The following is a 17,778-nucleotide window of genomic DNA, read 5'->3' on the forward strand; positions in this document are numbered from 1 at the left end:
AATGGGCAGTGGAGAAAGGAAGGAAACGATAAAGGGGAAGAGAGGAGAGCATTTCACACACAGTATGTACGTCTGTAAAAACGCCCTCTGTCCCACAGTATCAGACAGTGAAAATGGGCAAAACAACAACAACAAAAAAACCTTGCTTGTTTGTTCTATGCTTTGCAAAGCTTCAAAACAAAAAGATAAAGCAAAACCAGGAATGCTGGCATTCTCCTTTCATCCAGGCCCTCAGGAGGCAGATACAGAGTAAAAAGAAACTGTCTCAAAAATGAATGAATGAAACTGGGTGTGGTGGCACGTGCCTTCAATCCCAGCACTTGGGAGGCAGAGGCAGGTGAATCTCTGTGAATTCAAAAGTTTCAGGACAGCCAAGGCTAGACAGAGAAACCCTGTCTCAAACACCCCTCCCCCCAAGAAAAAAAACGTTGAATGAGCAAGCAAATTAAATTAAATCAATGAAATGATAAGGTAAAAAAAAAAAAAATCTCTGCCCTCCGTGTGGAAAATCCTTGTTGACTGGTGGCTGCTATTCTCCATATGCAGAGGCTTGGAACGCTAAGATCACAGACCTGAAGCAGAAAGTGGAAAACCTTTTCAATGAAAAATGCGGTAGGTTTGTTTTGAAACATTGAATACGAAGTAGTTCTCTAATAGAAATGGTGTGGATTTGATGTTTAAATGTCTTTGGAAATGTGTGGGGTTTGGTCTCCTGTTTCTACCCATTTTACTGAGTATCAAGAATTCCAAGAACATTTTCCAAAATTAAAGTGAATATGAGTTTTCCAGTCAAGTGTGGTCTTATGGCTGCTGCAGAATGCTGCAGACGCCTTTTCTAAGGCGTGCTGCGCAACGAGGCGCTGTGTGTTCCAGGCGAAGCTCTTGGCCTTAAGCAGGCTGTGAAAGTGCCGTTCGCGTTGTTCGAGTCCTTCCCGGAAGACTTCTATGTAGAAGGCTTACCTGAGGGAGTGCCCTTCCGAAGACCATCCACGTTTGGCATTCCGAGGCTGGAGAAGATACTCCGGAACAAGGCCAAGATCAAGTTCATCATTAAAAAGTGAGGCTCTTAGCTGGAGAGGACATCCGTGGGCTGGGGTCACGGTGTGCTGGCCTGAGGTGAAATAGCTCTTCCAGAGGCTAAGTGATCTCAGGGATGGAGACACAGCCTAGAGGACCGCAAGTCAGATGCCAGCTCGCACGTGACAGGCTGGGTGAAGTCTTGAGCCTATGCCCTTAGTGCTGAGGGTGGGCAAAGGCGGGAGGATCGCTGGGGCCTGCCGCCTGGGTGTAGGAACGTGCCTGGAAGGTGCTAGGAAGGGCCGTGTCTCAAAGAAATCAGAGTAACAGAGGACACCGGCACCTCCTGGCTCCGCGTGCAGAGCTTTGTGTGTTGGCACACCTGGGTACACACGCCACGGGCCCTTTTACGTCATTAATTTATTGTGGCAAGGTGTTGGCTTGTGTGTTGCCCATGTGCTCATCGTGCATGTACCTAGGGTGTGGGCACGGTACTTCTTGTTTTTGCACTTGGGTCTCCTACTGTCCTCAGGACATGCTCTCACCTGGCCAAGAAGGTGGCAGGTGATACTGGTGGTGATTAGAGCACTGTCTGCTCTCCGGAGGTCCTGAGTTCAATTCCCCACCACCACATGGTGGCTCATAACCGTCTATGCTGAGATATGATGCCCTCTTCTGGCATGCAGGTGTACATGCAGATACAGCACTCATGTCCATTAAAAAATAAATCTTTTAAAGCAGGGCATGGTGGCACACGCCTGTGATCCCAGTGCTCGGGGAGGCAGAGACAGGCAGATTCTCTGTGAGGTCAGACCAGTCTGGTCTACAGAGCGAGATACAGGACAGCCCCTACATAAGAGAAACCTTATCTCAACCCCACCCCACCCCCCCAAAAAAAATAACAATAATTACTGGTCCTTGTGGACACACTCCTCATGGACCCAGGTTGCTTCCAAATGCTGCAGTTGTTTGCAGAGCTCCAGGCACACTGCGTCATCCCTGGGTACCTTGTGCTGAACTAACCAGACTCTTTTTCTTGCTTGTAGACCTGAGATGTTTGAGACGGCCATCAAAGAGAGCACCTCTTCCAAAAGCCCTCCCAGTGAGTGTCCTTTGAGCACGCAGCTTGGCTCTTGGGCTGTCGCTAGTTGTCAGGCAGCCAGCGCTCTGAACCATGTTCTTCTCCACACCCAGACGCAGTAGAACAGAAAGATGGGCCATTAGAATGTCTGCCACCCAGGGGCTGAGAGATGGCTCCGAGGTTAAGAGCACTGGCCGTTCTTCCAAAGGTCCTGGGTTCAATTCCCAGCAACCACGTGATGACTCATAACCATCTGTAATGAGATCTGGTGCCCTCTTCTGGTGTGCAGGCAGAACGCTATATAAATAATGAATAAATCTTTGAAAGAAAGAAAGAAAAGAAAGTGTGCCCCCCTCAGTAGCGTGCAGGTGCCAGCTCGTGGCTGGCTGCGCAGGCAGCTTTGGGTTACTCTGTGTGTTGTGTCTAGACTGTAATATTCAGTGTTCTTCTTTCAGGGAAGATAAACTCATCGCCCAGTGTTAATACCACTGCATCAGGGGTAGAAGACCTCAACATCATCCAGGTGACGATTCCAGGTATGACTTCCGCCTAGGTGGTGGAGCCCCTCGGCCTCCAGGACCTGTGTCTGGGCTGGCTGGATGCACTCTCACGTGCTTCCCGAAAAGCATCCCTCAGCCGGCTGCGCAGCTCCTGACCTGAGCGCCCTGGCCGCTGCTCCATGGCTCTGTCCTTTAAAAAGTCTGTGTGGAGGCCAGAGAGCACTTGCTTTTCCAGAGGAGGTGCATTTGGTTCCCAGCACTCACATGATGGCTCACAGCCCTCTGTGACTACCTTCCCAAGGGACTGGCATATTCTCCCGGCTGCAGTGGGCACTGGGCGCATACGTGGTGCTCACACATATGCAGTCAGCGCACCCGTGCCCATAAAGAAGTCCTTGAAAAAAGAAGATCTGTTTTGACGGGCTGGTGGTGGTCACGCCTTTAAATATCACCACTCAAGAGGCTGAGGCAGGAAAATTTCTGAGTTCAAGGCCAGCCTGGTCTACAGAGTGAGTTCTAGGGCTACACAGAAATCTTGAACCATGGTCTGTATGAAACAGACATTTTTGCACAAGAGGAATGGGTTGAGCCCTCTTGAGTTGGTGTTAGAACTTTGTTTTGTTTTCCTTCTTTTTTTCTTTTTTAAGGACAGTCTCAGTATATAGATCTGGCAGGCCTTGGACTCACAGAGATCCACCTGTCTCTGCTTTCTGAATGCTGGATTAAAGGTGTGCTTCACCACACCAGGCTTAGAAACCCTTTCTAGAAAACCTCCTAGTCAGCTTTCTGCTTGTCTTTAGATGATGATAATGAACGACTGTCCAAAGTTGAAAAGGCCAGGCAGCTTCGGGAGCAAGTCAATGACCTGTTCAGCCGGAAGTTTGGTGAGTTTGTGATAACTGCAGAAACTGTTTCCGTAAGACCCCATGAGGAGCTTCCAGGGTTGCTGTGAAGGGTGCGTGGTCTGTTGGGGAGTTCTGTGCAAGGAAGAAACAGACGTCACGTGTCGTAAACCAGGGTTACTGCTTGGCCTTGTTTCCGCTTTTGAAGATGGCGGTCACACGGTGCCCTGAGCTGTTGGTCTCGCTGCAGGTGAAGCTATTGGGATGGACTTCCCCGTGAAGGTGCCCTACAGGAAAATCACCATCAACCCCGGCTGTGTGGTGGTGGACGGCATGCCTCCCGGGGTGACCTTCAAAGCCCCCAGCTATCTGGAGATCAGCTCCATGAGAAGGATCTTAGATTCTGCTGAGTTTATCAAGTTCACTGTCATTAGGTGAGAACCTCCTGCTTAGTCATCTCCCAGAGGGCTGCAGTGTGGAATTGAAATGGACCGTGTGGGTAATGAGCTGGCAGGTAACGCGTTTCTAATGATCCACCGGCACGGGCTTCGTTAAACAGTCCCAGGTTTCTCTGCCTCAGTTACCTTACCCAGTTACTGTTGGCCAGTGCTGGTCACCAGGCCTTTTCCTCACCAGGCCAGTGTTCTGCTCAGCTCCTCAGTTGACTCTTCTGGTGTATTTGGACAGTGTCTTGCTGGATCCCTATGTGGCTGCTCTGCAAGTCATAGTTTCTCTGTAGCTCAAGGCTGGCCTTAGACCCTCAGACCCTGTCTGTAATCCCAAGTGCTGGGATCACAGGGGTACACCACCGGGCCAGGCTGCGCCAGCTTCTTGACATGGTACCTTGTAATGCAGCCAGGGCTGAGCCTGACCTCTGGCTTTTGCTGGGATTACACACGTACACACCTAACTAGCTTGACTGTCCAGCACGTTTGCTTGGTGGTTGAGACAGAGGCTCAGTGTGTCGCACTGGCCCGGCACTCATTGTGTAGACCAGGCCTGCCTCTGCCTTCCAAGTGCTGGATTCAAGGTGTGTGCGCCATCCTGCCCAGCAGTTCTCTATTTCTGGCGGCAATCGTGGCCTGTTTGTCTTTAAAATGTGATTACATCCAACTCTTTCTTTTTTTTTTTTATTTTATTTTTGTCTTTATTAATTACACTTTACTCACTTTGTATCCCCCCCCTGGTTCCCTCCCTTCCTTCCTCCACCTTCTGCCTGCATGCCCCTACATCCAACTCTTGACATTTTCTGCCCGATTTCTCACTATACTTAATGAAACATGAGAATAATGGAGCCTTCAAAACCTAAAATATCTGCTAACCATCACAGGATAGTGTGGTGTGATGGAGCGTGAGGTCATGGACTTCTGGCAGGACTGGCTCTCCGTCACAGTTTTCCCGTCGGGAATGACTGCTCCTTCCCCCAGACACGTCCTCCTTAAAAAGGAGGAGCAGTTTTTTGTTTTCTTTCCACTTCAGTGCGACTCTTTGTGGAGCGTGGGACAAAGTCTCACTGTACCACTGAGTGGCCTAGACCCCATTGTGTCAGCCAGGATGGCCATCTGTACTCAGACCTCTGCTTGTCTCTGCCTCCGAGGCCCTGGGGCGAAGGGCGTGGCCACCATCAGTGAGCCGCATATGCCGTCTACAAGTGCCACAGGTCTAGTTACACAGCACAGACGTAGCTCGCGTTGCTGTGCCCACTGTGCCTACGGGTGGCTAGTTCCAGATAACTGACAGACACATTCTGTAGGATGCACGTTGCTAACAGAACCGGAGTCATTGTTACTAGGCATTATGGTCATTTCATACAGGTCTTACATGTCTCTTCCATAGGGCTATAAAATAGGAACAAGTGGCGTAAATTAACAAAATAAGCAAATGTTCTTGGAAAATAAAAACATTTCATATTACATCTGCAATTTGTTTTTCTCTTCAGACCATTTCCAGGACTTGTGATTAACAACCGTGAGTATTTCACAAAGCGTTGCTTAGTTTGTTCCTCGGGATCCGAGGGTGCATGTGGCATGTCTGGTGGGGTGGGGTGCCACCTGCAAGATAACATACGCCATCCACTCCTTCGTGCCTTGTGACGTTGGCCTGTTGCTTGGCGCTTCCTCCTACTGGCTTAGTCAGAGAATGGTATGTTGGGCGGGCTGAGACCATTCTTCACGTGCTCACTGTAAGCAGGCTTAGAGAGCTTCTGCCTGGGTTGGTAAGCGTCCGTCTGCAGTCTCAGAGCTAGAGAGCAGGAGGACTATAGCCAGGAAAGTGCTGGGCAGAGGAGGAAACCCGCCATCCCAGTGCTTGGCAGGAAAGAGGATCAGGCTGTCCAACACTGTCTGGCTGTATGGAGTCGGAGGCCAGCCTTGGCCGCATAAGACTCTATCTCCAAAAAGAAAGGGACGGAGGGCTGCTGATGGCCTGCTGGCAAAGCTCAATGCCCAAGCCTGGAGAGCTGACTCCACCCCCAGAACCCAGAAAGGGAGAGAGCCCGCTCCACAGAGCTCTCCTGCAGCCCTCATGCGCAGGTTGAGGGCCTGCTCACGCAGATGCCTGTGCACACAGTAATGATTGCAAAGCCAGGAGACTTTTGTTGAATTTTTTTGCAAATTTTTTTTTTTTTTTTTTTTTTTTAACACCTGTCTCTCATGTCACCCTGGCTGGTCTGGAACTCAAAGACATCCCCCTGCCTCTGCTTCCTGAGTCCCACGTTAAAGGTGTGTGCCACCATGACCCGCTCTTCTGTTCTCTGTATGGCTTTAATTTCCAAAGACTGTAACAGCCCAGGCTGCTGCCCGTGGCTCCCTGTGTGCGACAGTGAGCTTCGCTCTTGTTCCTGTACGGGGCTCTGACTGCACTGTGCGCTGATTACTGGGGCTCCTGATTCTGGTGGCATCTGCCAGGGCCATTAGTGTTCCTCCCCTCCCCTTTTATTTACTTGTGTGTGGGATGCTGGGCTACTCAGATCTTGCCCTCTCTCATGCAGTGGTCAGACGATACTTGTAGTCAGTTCTCTTCTTCCATCTCTGGGCCCGAGAACTGAAAAGGGGCTGTCAGGTTTGCAGGCAGGCGCCGGCCTGCCGAGCCGCACCGCCTGCCCTCCTCCATTCTTGTGCTGCACCGTTGAAGCATGGGCACGGGCACGTGTCACACATGGTAGGCTGTCCTCTGAACTGTTCCCTCTCATTGCAGAGCTGGTGGACCAGAATGAGTCAGAAGGCCCTGTGGTACAAGGTAAGGCAGAGTGAGGCACGCGCTGCTTACATGGCTGCACCAAGCCTCATGGCTCACACTCCCTGCTCATAGTCGCGATGCACACCTGCACACACTCAGTTCACACCGCTTCTCCCTCCTGCCGTAACTGAAGGTCAGTAAACGTACAGAGACTTGAGCCGTGGCTCCTAAGTAGCTGTGGGCCACAGACCCCCTAAACCCTGATCCCAGATGACTGCTGATGTCATGATTCCCCAGACCAGCGGCCTAAGGTAAAGCCTCAGAATGAGAAGGCCGCCTGTGTCACTGTGTTCATACTAGTGTGGGAGCCTGTGGAGGCCAGAAGTTGACAGGTTTGGACTGGAGAGATGGCTCAATGGTGAAGAGCACTAGCTGTTCTTCCAGAGGACCCTGGTTCAATTCCCAGCACCCACATGGCAGCTCACAATTGTCTTTTTAACTTCCGGACCTCCAAAGGCACCAAACAGAATAACAAATAACAAGAAAGTTGACAGGTCGTTGCCATCTTCAGTGCTTCCTCCTCCTTCCCCTTTCTCCTGCTCTCCTTCTAGACTCTTTAAATAGCAACCTTTGAAAACCGTTCAAGTGAGACTTGATGTGTTTCTCTTTAGACTCGGCCGAGGCAAGCCAGTTGGAAGTTCCAGCAGCAGAAGGTAAGGGCTGGGCTGTTTCAGTGCAGATGCCTCAGGATGGCCGGGCTCTGCTCACTCTGTCAAGTTTTGTGCCTTTGTTTTCTTAGTGACTTGATTGGAGGTTTTTTTGTTGTTGGGTTTTTTTGTTTGTTTGTTTTGTTTTGCTTTTTTAATGTATATGAGTGTTTGCTTACTTACATGTTGGGGAACCATGTGTATTCAGTGCCCAAGGAAGCCATAAGAGAGCACCAGAGTCCCTGGAGTAAGAGCTACAGATGGTTGTATAACCTGGCTGTCCTCCACTCACTTTGTAGACCAGCCTGGTCTACAAAGAGATCCAGCTGCCTCTGCCTCTGCCTCTCAAGTTCTGGGATTAAAGGTGTGCCCCACCATGCCCGGCTGCAGCCAGTGCTCTTAACTGCTGAACCATCTCTGCAGCCCCAAACTGATGAGATTCTACCTCCTGAACACTGTTCAGGGAGGACTCCAGGCAGGCCTCCTGTTTTCCCTGTGTGGCTCTGGCTAAATTCTAGATCCCTGTGCATTAGACAGGGCATGGCCATAAGTACGCACGCACAAAGCAATATGAATTTGGTACTTGTAAACTAAGCCATGAGCTGGACATGGCTCCAAAGAAGAACACTTGGCAGGCTTGTGCAAGGCCCAGGCTTCCATAACAAAAACACATTATGCAGAAGCTGCATTGGAGGGTTTCGGGCAGTCTTAGCAGATTTGTATGGCTAGCTTTAAAGGCAAGCAGGTTTCCATCAGTAGGCTGGCTCATTGTCACCCTCTTGTTTCTTCTGTAGAGATTAAGGAAACGGATGGGAGCTCACAGATCAAGCAGGAGCCAGACCCCACGTGGTAGGCTGTGTCCGTCTAGGGTAAGAGCCTCTCCCTGCTGCCCTTTGTCCACACCTGCCTGCAAGATGGGAGGCCACGCTCGGGACACGTGGCCCAGGGTTTCTTCTCACTCAAACATGTAAAAGCACAGTGCATGGTAGCACCAGCAGAGGCAGGCAGATGGCGTTGAGCTCCAGCCAGGCTCAATAGTGAGTGGTACTGTATCTCGGGTGGGGTGGAGTTTTCTTTTCAGTCCGTATGCCACGGTTGTTCCTCTCTGACTGACCTCTGTCACAAGCCTGTCACTCAGTGTGACCCTGCCACTAACAGGAAGGCCACCAGTAACCCACAAGTCAGGAGGCTCTTTTGTCACCTGGCCTCTGCCCTGTGCCTTGCCCCGTCAGATCACTTAGAGTTTTCTGTCTTTCACAACTGCATTTGAGCCACCTGGTCCTTCTGTAGGTAGCAGTAGGGTGGTGAAGAGAGGTGTCTTGCTCCTGTCACCTGATTAACCATTGCCTGCTTGTCTGTTTTCTCTGCAGTTCCGCTTCCGGTGTGAGTAGTGGAGGAGAGCTTTCAGACCCGTTCCTGCCAGCTCTGTAATATACTTGTATAACAGAAATACCTTCTATACAAACCTTCTTTTCTACTTTTAGATAGAAATGTCTTCTTTCTAGCAGTTCTGTGAATTGAACTACGCAGCGTGATGAGGCGCATGCCTGGCTGGCTTGGGAATGCACTAGAAGGATTTCGCAGCAGTGCTGGAAAGAGACGGGGAATGGCAGGGACAACTCTTAATGTTTTTATGCATCGGGCAGAGCCTTGGGCTGCGGCGCGTGCTCCAGTCAGTGGAGAGCTCCCTGCTGGGCATCTCGGCCTCCGCAGCGAAGAGAATCCCTGTGCTAGTCAGTGCTTTAGTTTTTCTATTGAAAATCATTTCCGTGATCTTGCACTCGGCTCCCCTTCCTGCCCGAGGGAGGGCTGCTGTCTGTACATGTGACTAAGCCTTTTCCTAAGCTCCTTCATGGTTCCTCTGTTTTCACTGTAATGAAAAGCAAAGCCGGCCCGGCTCACCCGACGGCCATTGAGAAGCCAGTGTGTCCGCGTGCAGCTAGAGAGTGTGTTCTCAGAGCCTCTTCACCGTTACTTTGCAGCAAGTAAATTTCTGGGTGTATCCTGAAGGTCAGAGGTCGGAGGTCAGGTATGCATGCTTGAGCAGCTGGGTGACTCTAAACCCTCCCCAGCTGGGACCCACAGTGGCCTGGGGTGCTGCAGCTCTGGGTACAGTCAGGCTTGGCTGTGTGCCTGTATGGTTGGTCTCTAACTGCCTGTCTAGCCAAGGCGCCAGCATGGGGAGTGAGGCACCTGGGAGTTCACTCCCTCTGTGGGCCTACCTGTGGAGGCTCACCGATGATGCAGTTGTACAAAATCATGGCTCTTGGCCAGGCGCGGTGGCGCACACCTGTAATCCCAGCACTCTGGGAGGCAGAGACAGGCGGATCTCTGAGTTCGAGGCCAGCCTGGTCTAAAAATAATAATAATAATAACAGCTCTCAAAAGTTAGAGGATGTGATGGCACAGTTCTCAGTAGCGTCACCATGATGTTCACAATGGGAAATTATATCACACGGTAGCAGAGATAGGCATTTTTATGTGTTCCTTATATTTTACCTCAAATTGTAGATATAGGGTAATAAATAAAATCCATCCATGCCTTTCACATGCAAACCCATTCTTTCTGTGTTGTCTCATTGATGAGCGCCTGGGGAGGGGTGTGTGGGCTGGTGGCACCAGGAGACAGAGGCCTGGCTGGTGTTCACCTCAGCGCACAGGCGCCTGGTGTTTCTGAAGAAGTCGGTGGTTTGTCCAGCTAGAGCTCTGCGCAGTCCCCACACCCCTGAGTCTTACCTGTGTTGGAGACACAGACAAATTCAGGCCGAGTCATCCCACGGGCAAGTTTCCGAGGACCTACGCCTGGAACCTAGGAAGAACCAGGAGATGACACACATTCAGGCCGTGGCAGTGTGAGGGGGTGGCAAGCGAGCCTTCCCTCCCTGCCTTGGCCAGCAGTAGCACATCAGCTGTCATGGTAACTAGGTGCCCGGGAGAGCAGGCTGGCAGGGGAGTCCTGGCGCCTCCTCTGAGAGCCTTCAGACGGTTCACTGGCTCTCAGGGGGCAGCAGAGGTCTCGGGGCGAGGAGTAGATGCTGCCCACCCGGGGCAGCCAGGGAGCTGAGGCACAAGGAGGCAGCTAACGTTGCTTCAGGTGTGCACCCGTTAGCACCCGGTCTCTACCCACCAGACCTCTGCGCCTCTGCCACCGTCGCTGGCTCCAAGGCCGAGATCAGTGGGAGTCCACCCATGCCGCAGCACGCAACAGAACTGACCCTGGGCCGGACGGGGCCGGTTTACAGGGAGGTGGCCCAACAGCCGGGCATGAGCTCAGGAGGCTGATGCAGGAGGGTTGCTTCAGTCGGAGACCAACTGCAGGGTGTGACTCAACACTGACCTGGTCTGACAGGCCCCTGCAGTCGCCCAGCCACCTTGCTGTCTGGCCAGGTGCCCTGACACCTAGGGGCCCCTTCACCTGCCCCACTGACACTTGCATCTTGCGGTCTGGTTTTGAGGAAGGGCCTAGTTCGGAAAGCCCAGCTGACACAATGCCTATTTGTAAGGTGTTTCCTGTTGCAGAGGGAACAAAAATGAGCCCCATATTAGCTTCAACCTGACCAAGTCCAGGCAGCTCCCGATGAGCCAGTGAGAGAGGAGCAGAGGCCCATTTCCAGAAGCTTCGTGTCCAGCTGGGAGACTGTAGTGCCCCGAAATCTTATGATTAATTTCTCCAGGTAAAGGGCTTGATAGAGGCCAGCAGGTAGAGCAGGCTTCTGATCCCAGTACTCAGGAGACCAAGGTCCGGCTGTGTCTCCAAAACAACAACAAATGAAAACCCACCAGGGGTGTTCTCAAAGTTGAAAGCCAGGTAGGAATGACTCATGCCTGTCAGGAGGCAGTGGCACAAGCATCAGGCATTCAAGGTCATCTTAGCCTAGGCAGTGAATCCAAGGCCAATCTGGGCCGCAGGAGACCCTGTCTCAAGAAGCCAGCAATGAGAAAGATGCTTTGTGTTGAGCACAGTTTTGGAGGTCTGTGGTGCCAGCCCTCCGGGAGGCAGAGGCAGGGCCGGAAACTCACACAGAGCTGCAGTATGCTGGAATCTTGATAATTGGTGACTGGTCACGCAAGTCACCTAGCAGCTTCTGTGCTTTGGAGAGTCTGGTGGGCCCGTGTGTGCAGTGTGCAATGGTGTGGCCTGGTCCACACCCTTCCCGGTCCGCTCTCGAGGGTACCCACCTGCCCCCAGCTGCTGTCCCTCAGCTGCCTGCTTTCTCCTGGCCACAAAGAGCTGGGGATGCTGTCAGCCCTAGGGCTTTGTCCCCTGGGGTAAGCATGCACCGGAGGTGGCCTTGGTGGTCTCTGAGCTGTGCGCAGTGGCCTACTGTTGCATGGAAGAGTGACCACAAGGCGAAGACCCTTGGCGAGCAGGCACGGGTCCGGGCCACAGAGCCTCAGCCTCAGCCAACCTCATAGAACTTACACTCTACAGCCCCGGGCATAGCTTCTGCAGTTGTTTTTAATGTGTATGAGTGTATGCCTGCTGCTTGCCAAGGCCAGAGAAGGCACTGAATCTTGCAAAACGGGAGACCTAAAACGTTACGAGCTGACATGTGGGTGTCGGGACTTGAACCCAGGGGTGAAAGAGCAGCCCGTGCTCTTAACCACGGAGCCATCTCTCCAGCCCTTTCTACCCACTTCACCTAACAAGCAAGTCTTATTCCCCAGCCGGGACAGGCGTGCCAGGCAGGCCAGCACACCCACTCTGTTTAAGACTCAGTGCTTGAGCTGGGGGTAGGGACACACACCGGTAATCCCAGTACTCGGGAGGCAGAGGCAGGCAGATCTCTGTGAGTTCCAGGCCAGCCTGGTCTAAAAAGGGAGTCCAGGACATCCCAGGCACACAGAGAAACCCTGTCTCACAAAAAATAACCACCTCAGGGCTGAGTGAGTTCAGTGCCTAGGATCCACTAGATGGAAGTAGAGGACTGACTCTCATAAGTTTTCCTCTGACCTCCATCCACACCCTGGCTTGTGTGTGCCTTGCTTCCCTTCCTCCTCTCCCCCAATAATATAAAGAGACAGAGAAAAAAAACATCTGGGGACGAGGCTTAGTTGGTGGAACCCTTGCCAAGCATGCGCAGAACCCTGGGTTCCAGCACCGCATAAATAGGCATGGTGAGGCCTTGCCTTTCAAAACGTTACCACTCTTAAGAGCCTATGACTAGCACTTCTGGTGACCAGCAAAGGAAAGAAGATCTTGATACAGGAGCCTGTGAGGTGACAGGAGCAGGGTGACCCAGTACACTCACTTTTACAAACAGCCAGTTGAAATCAGTTTGGGAGAGTGCTGACCCAGCCTGCACAAAGCCCAGGGCTCCACCTACAAACCAGGCAATTTCAGCACTCCCTCGGGCGGTGCACACAGGAGACTCATCCCCAGGCCGGTCTGGGAGCATGAAATCCACCCACACGCAAAGGTCCAGTTTACCTGCACTTTGTATGTGATGTTCAGGAAGATAAGGCCCAGAGAGGTGGTTTAAGTTGGTTCAGGGTACTGTGTCAGTAGAACTCATTGGCAGCACACTCCTTTAATCCTAGCACTCAGGAGGCAGAGGCAGGCAGATCTCTCTGAGTTCAAGGTCAGCCAAGTCTACAGAGCAAGTTCCAGGACAGCCAGGGCTACACAGAGAAACCTGTCTTGAATAATAATAAAAATAATAACCACCACCACCTTGGCACTAACTCCCGGCCTGACCCTCTCCATCACTTCCCTTTCTCCAGTCAGCTCTAATACGCTTTGTGCTTGCTAACGGCCAACATTTGCCAGGTCTCACCCGCGACATCATTTCTAACTCATAGCACTCATAAAGTGGGCAAAATGGCTGAGCCCTTTTTAAAATTTTAATTTATTATTTATACAACAGTCTGCCTGCACACCAGAAGAGGACACCAGATCTCATTATAGATGGTTATGAGCCACCATGTGGTTTCTGGGAATTGAACTCAGGATCTTTCAAGAATAGCCAGTGCTCTTAACCTCTGAGCCAGCTCTCTAGCCTGGCTGAGCCATATAAATGAGGAGGCTGGCTCAGAGAGCCTGAGGAGGCTTGCTAAGGGACATGCTGGAGGTGGAGTCTGAGCTCCGAAGCAGTCCTGTGAGTCGGGCTGCGGGGCACAGTGCCCACAGCCTGCGCCTGTTCAAATCCTGAGTATGGAGTGCCTGGGACAAGGGAGTCCCCAGTGATGGAGCTGAGGTACCCTGAATTGGATTCTCTGCAGCTCCTGGGTGTTCTGAGGCCTCAACTCCTCAGCCATTGGAACCCATCTCACCCCATGCTGCTGAGAAAGAAGTTTCCAAGTAGCCAGAGTTAGAAAGCCGCATTTCCATGAGGCTGCTCACCCTCATAGCCTTGCCCACCCCCCTAGCCAGAGGCCCAACCATGAAACCCTGTCCACCTTCCCTGGGGCTCCTGGGAAAACTGATCACGGTTCTGATCACTCAGCAAGAAGCAGCAGGAGGCCAGGCGGTGGCAGCACATAAGCCTTTAGTCCCATCAGAGACAGAGGCAGGTGGATTTCTGAGTTTGAGTCCACCCTGGTCTGTAGAGTGAGTTCCAGGACAGCCGGAGCTACACAGAGAAACCCTGCCTGGAAAAAAACAAAAAACAAAAAAAACAAAATACCCCTGAAGAAGAAGAAAGAGGAAGGAGGAAGGAAGCAAGAACAAAAACAAGAAGCAGCAGCAGGAACGGGGGAGGGTTGCATTAAATGTGCCAAAAACTAAAGATGAAGTCAGGTTTGTTTTGATCTGAGGAAGCCCCAAGTTCCTCCTCATGGAAGGTCCCTGAGGCCACCTCCCTGTCCTCATCCTTGACAGCAGGCTACTTTTCATGAGGTCTTCTCTGCCTAGACTTGGGGATTTCCTGGTTAAGGAAATGACCAGCCTGGCCTCTGGTCTGGGAGAAAGCCAAGTGGCCGGGGCCAGAGAAGCCTTTTGGGAGACAGGCCAAAGTCCTAGGGCCAGAGCAAGAAGGGCTTGACTCCTCTGCCTGGCCTACTGTGAAAAACCCATTTGAGGCTTATGCCAGCTGGCTCCCTGGAATCATGCTCCCACTCATTCACTTGTTCAATCATTCATTCACATCATTCCAAGGCCACTGAGTAAAGGAAAGCTGGGCTGGAAAGATGGCTCGGTACTATGAGACAGAACTTGAGTGCACTTGCTGTTTCTCCGGGTGCCCTGCACCCACCTGTGGCTCCAGGTCCAGGGACCTGATGCCCTCTTTTGACCTCCATGGACACTAGCACACTGGTGGAGGGACTACCCTTTGACTATTTTAGTGGAGTTTCTTAGGCTTCTTTCTCCTTACTCTGCCCCAATCCCTTTCAAGACCCTCATCCTCTCCCACCAGGTGGGAAGAAGGTTAGTGGGGAGAGGGGCCGGAGTTTTCTTTGGCTACTTCCTGCTGGCTAGGGTAGTGGGGTTTCTTGGGGCAATTCCAAACTTTGTTTAAGGAAATCTTCTCAAACTGTATCAACAGCAACCAGGCCTCTTCCTCAGAGCCCCCTTTCTCTGTCGGGGCTCGGGTATTTATTCTCTCTCCTGTTCCTCAGATCTAAACTATCTGCAGCTGGCAAAGAGCTCCTCTCAGAGCCAGCAAGAGGCAAATAGTCTGCTGCTGTGGGCCATCTGAATCAGTCCCACATCCCACGCCTGGGATCCAAACAAAAACATGTTTACAATAAAAACTGAGTTTTTAAAGACACCAAAACTTCCTCCACACACATTAAGTAAAAATAAATATTAATAAACAATACTGGAGGGCAGTTGTAGCACATGCCTTTAATCTCAGCCAAAGACCAGGCTATCAGTTCGAGGCCGGCCTGCTCTACAGCGGAACTTCCAGGACAGCCAGGGCTACACAGAGAAACGCTGTCGCAAAAACCAAAACAAAGGTTGTGAGCAGCCACGTGAGAAGCAAGCCTGAGGCAGGGCCTCCAGAAAAGCAGCCAGTGCTCCTAATGGCTGAGCCACCCCTCCAGCCCAGACTTGCTCCAGACCTCCAGCAAGCCACCAGCGCGGCCTGACACCAGGTTCCTTTCTCCGCAGGCTGTTATGTTGTGTTGGTTATATTACTGCTGTAATAAAACAACTGAAGGAAGTTGTTGTTGCTGTTTGTTTGTTTTTAAGAACAGTCCATCGTGGTGGGAAGGCACGGAGGCAGGAGCATGAGGCAGCTGGTCACATGGCACCCGCAATCTGGAAGCAGAGAGGGGTGAGGCTGGTGCTCAGCAGCTCCCTTCCTCCTTTTCACTCGGTCCTCCAGCATTGGGATGATGCTACCCATGTTCCCGCCTCAGTTAATGTCTTTAGAGGCCCTTTCCTGTAGCCCCAGCTGGCCTCACACTCTAAGGCTAAGGATGACCTTGAACGTCGGTGCCGCCTACCTCCATCCACCTCCTGAACGCTGGGGTTAAGGACGTGCAAACTGTGACCAGTGTGCGTGGGGCATGCTACACGAGCACCCCATGAAGCAAGGTACAGCCTCAGTTGTATTTGTTTGTTTGCTTGTGTTTGAGACAAGGTCTCTGTAGCCCAGGCTAGCCTCCAACTGTGGCAATCCCCCTGTCTTAGCCTCCCAGGGGCTGCCATGACACTGGCACTTTGATGTGTTTTATGCTTAGGATCACATCTCATGACAAGTCTTTTGAATGGTAGGGACTATTCCCCACTTCACAGATGAGGAAACTGAGGCACTGAGAAATTAGTGCATTGGTATTGCTGGAATTGAACTCAGGCTCATATTGTTTGTTTATTTATTTATTTGTTTTGTTTTGTTTTTTCAAGACAGGGTTTTTCAGTGTAGCCCTGGCTGTCCTGGAACTCTTGTTGTAGACTAGGCTGGCCTTGAACTCACAGAGATATGCCTGCCTCTGCCTCTCGAGTGCTGGGATCACAGAGGTGCACCACACCCAGCTACTCAGAACCTCTTATGCTCCAGTTCCAGGAGATCCAATGCCCTCTCTGGCTCTGGAGCACAGAGGAGCACGGTGGACAAACATTCCTGAGGTCAAACACCCACATGCTAAAATCTTTCCTAAAATAGCCATGGCTTTAGAACCCAAAGTGACTAGTAATGTGCACTTTTCTATATATATCACAATACGGTTAAAAAAAAACCTGTCTCCCCTAAAACATCGCTTATCTATGACTTCCTTTACTTGCGTATTCTCTCTATTTTGTGGAGGCAGGAAGTTTGTTCTTTTTGTAAAGCCTTTTTTATTTTTAACTCTCTCTTGTCCCACCCCATAGACCCCCTCCTCCTCCGGGTGTGTGTGTGTGTGTGTGTGTCCACTGCCCTGGAGTTTACAGTGTGGGCGAGCACCAGAGTGTAGGTGTCTAGAAGAACAGCATGCACCCAAGCAGAGCCCTCAGGGGGAGGTTTTGAAGCCAGGACACGGTACAAGTTAGGCACATGCTTCTCAAATGAGCTACACTCTCAATAAGAACTGAGGGCCGGGGGATGGCTGATCCCTGTCCCATGTGTTGGGAGAGAACTGAGTCCTGCTGTCCTCTGATCTCGGTGCACTTGACAAGCCCCCACCCAAGGAAAGAAATGTCATTTCAAACATGGAAAAGCCCGAGAGGGGGCACGCACTTCTTCCTCCCAGCACTCGGAAGGAGGAGGCAGAGGATCTGTACTTGAAGTTAGAGGCTACGGGAGTCCATCTCAAAGACCAAAAGGTTAAATAGTTCCACATACATTAAAGTAAATTGTTTGTTATGACAAAAATGAAAAAGGGAGAGAGGGAAAGAAAGGAAAACTGGCGCTGCTTATAGAGGTGATTACAAGGTCAAACCTTTTAGAAAGAGAATCACACTTTGCCTTTGTAAGGGGCTGAGCGAGGTCTCAGGAAGGCAGTGGGAAGCTGGCCGTATGTGGCCTCAGGCCACTGGCCAGGGACACCGTCTGCCACCATCTGCCGTTATGCAAGCACCTACAAGACAAGGAAGTGCTGGGGACGTGATGGTTAGCCCGACCCAGTCCCCTAGGAACTTTCCAGGGCTGGCAGCGTGCCAGGCCCAGGTGAACAGCCAGTTGGGGCTTTTGCTGGACTTTCCAGACCACGCTGTCTAGGACAGAAATTAGAGCGTCCCAGAGTTTAGTAGCCCAGAGGAGGAGCGTTTGAAGGGAACCACCCAGTGTGGGGGCCACTCAAAAGCTGCCCTTATTCTCAGCTCCTTCATCAACACAGGGTCCTCCCTCTCCCAGCCCCCAGCCCCCGCCATTCCTCCACTCATCTGAAGACTGAGAGTTCCAGGCCAGCCTGGATACTTAGACTCAAAATGACTGTGGCTCAGTGGGAGAGCACTTTGCCTTAGACTCCCTGGCGACAGCCGGGAGGACACGGTGCAGAAGCAGGGTGCCTGTCATTCTGGAATCTCCAGACTGCACCACAACCTGGCCCCATGCGCTCTTTCTGATCCCAGCCAGAGTCACCGAAAGGAG

At 51.7% G+C, this 17,778-nt stretch overlaps 1 protein-coding gene across 9 annotated transcripts in view; it reads left to right on the plus strand.

The window, feature by feature from the left end:
* Window positions 1–9,884, plus strand: part of Gtf2i (general transcription factor IIi) — an 82,441-nt gene extending 72,557 nt beyond the window's left edge. For all 9 annotated transcript variants that reach the window (XM_021646662.2, XM_021646667.2, XM_021646665.2 and 6 more), the window contains 11 exons: window positions 547–612; window positions 874–1,057; window positions 2,064–2,119; window positions 2,554–2,634; window positions 3,399–3,482; window positions 3,691–3,874; window positions 5,380–5,408; window positions 6,636–6,677; window positions 7,289–7,330; window positions 8,119–8,193; window positions 8,695–9,884. In XM_021646662.2, the coding sequence (XP_021502337.1) occupies window positions 547–612; window positions 874–1,057; window positions 2,064–2,119; window positions 2,554–2,634; window positions 3,399–3,482; window positions 3,691–3,874; window positions 5,380–5,408; window positions 6,636–6,677; window positions 7,289–7,330; window positions 8,119–8,177 (827 nt within the window). In that variant the 3' untranslated portion in view covers window positions 8,178–8,193; window positions 8,695–9,884. The remainder of the gene's footprint in view (window positions 1–546; window positions 613–873; window positions 1,058–2,063; window positions 2,120–2,553; window positions 2,635–3,398; window positions 3,483–3,690; window positions 3,875–5,379; window positions 5,409–6,635; window positions 6,678–7,288; window positions 7,331–8,118; window positions 8,194–8,694) is intronic.
* Window positions 9,885–17,778: the final 7,894 nt, after the last annotated feature.

This window comes from Meriones unguiculatus, chromosome 4 (genome assembly GCF_030254825.1).
Source record: "Meriones unguiculatus strain TT.TT164.6M chromosome 4, Bangor_MerUng_6.1, whole genome shotgun sequence".
NCBI classification, from domain to species: domain Eukaryota; kingdom Metazoa; phylum Chordata; class Mammalia; order Rodentia; family Muridae; genus Meriones; species Meriones unguiculatus.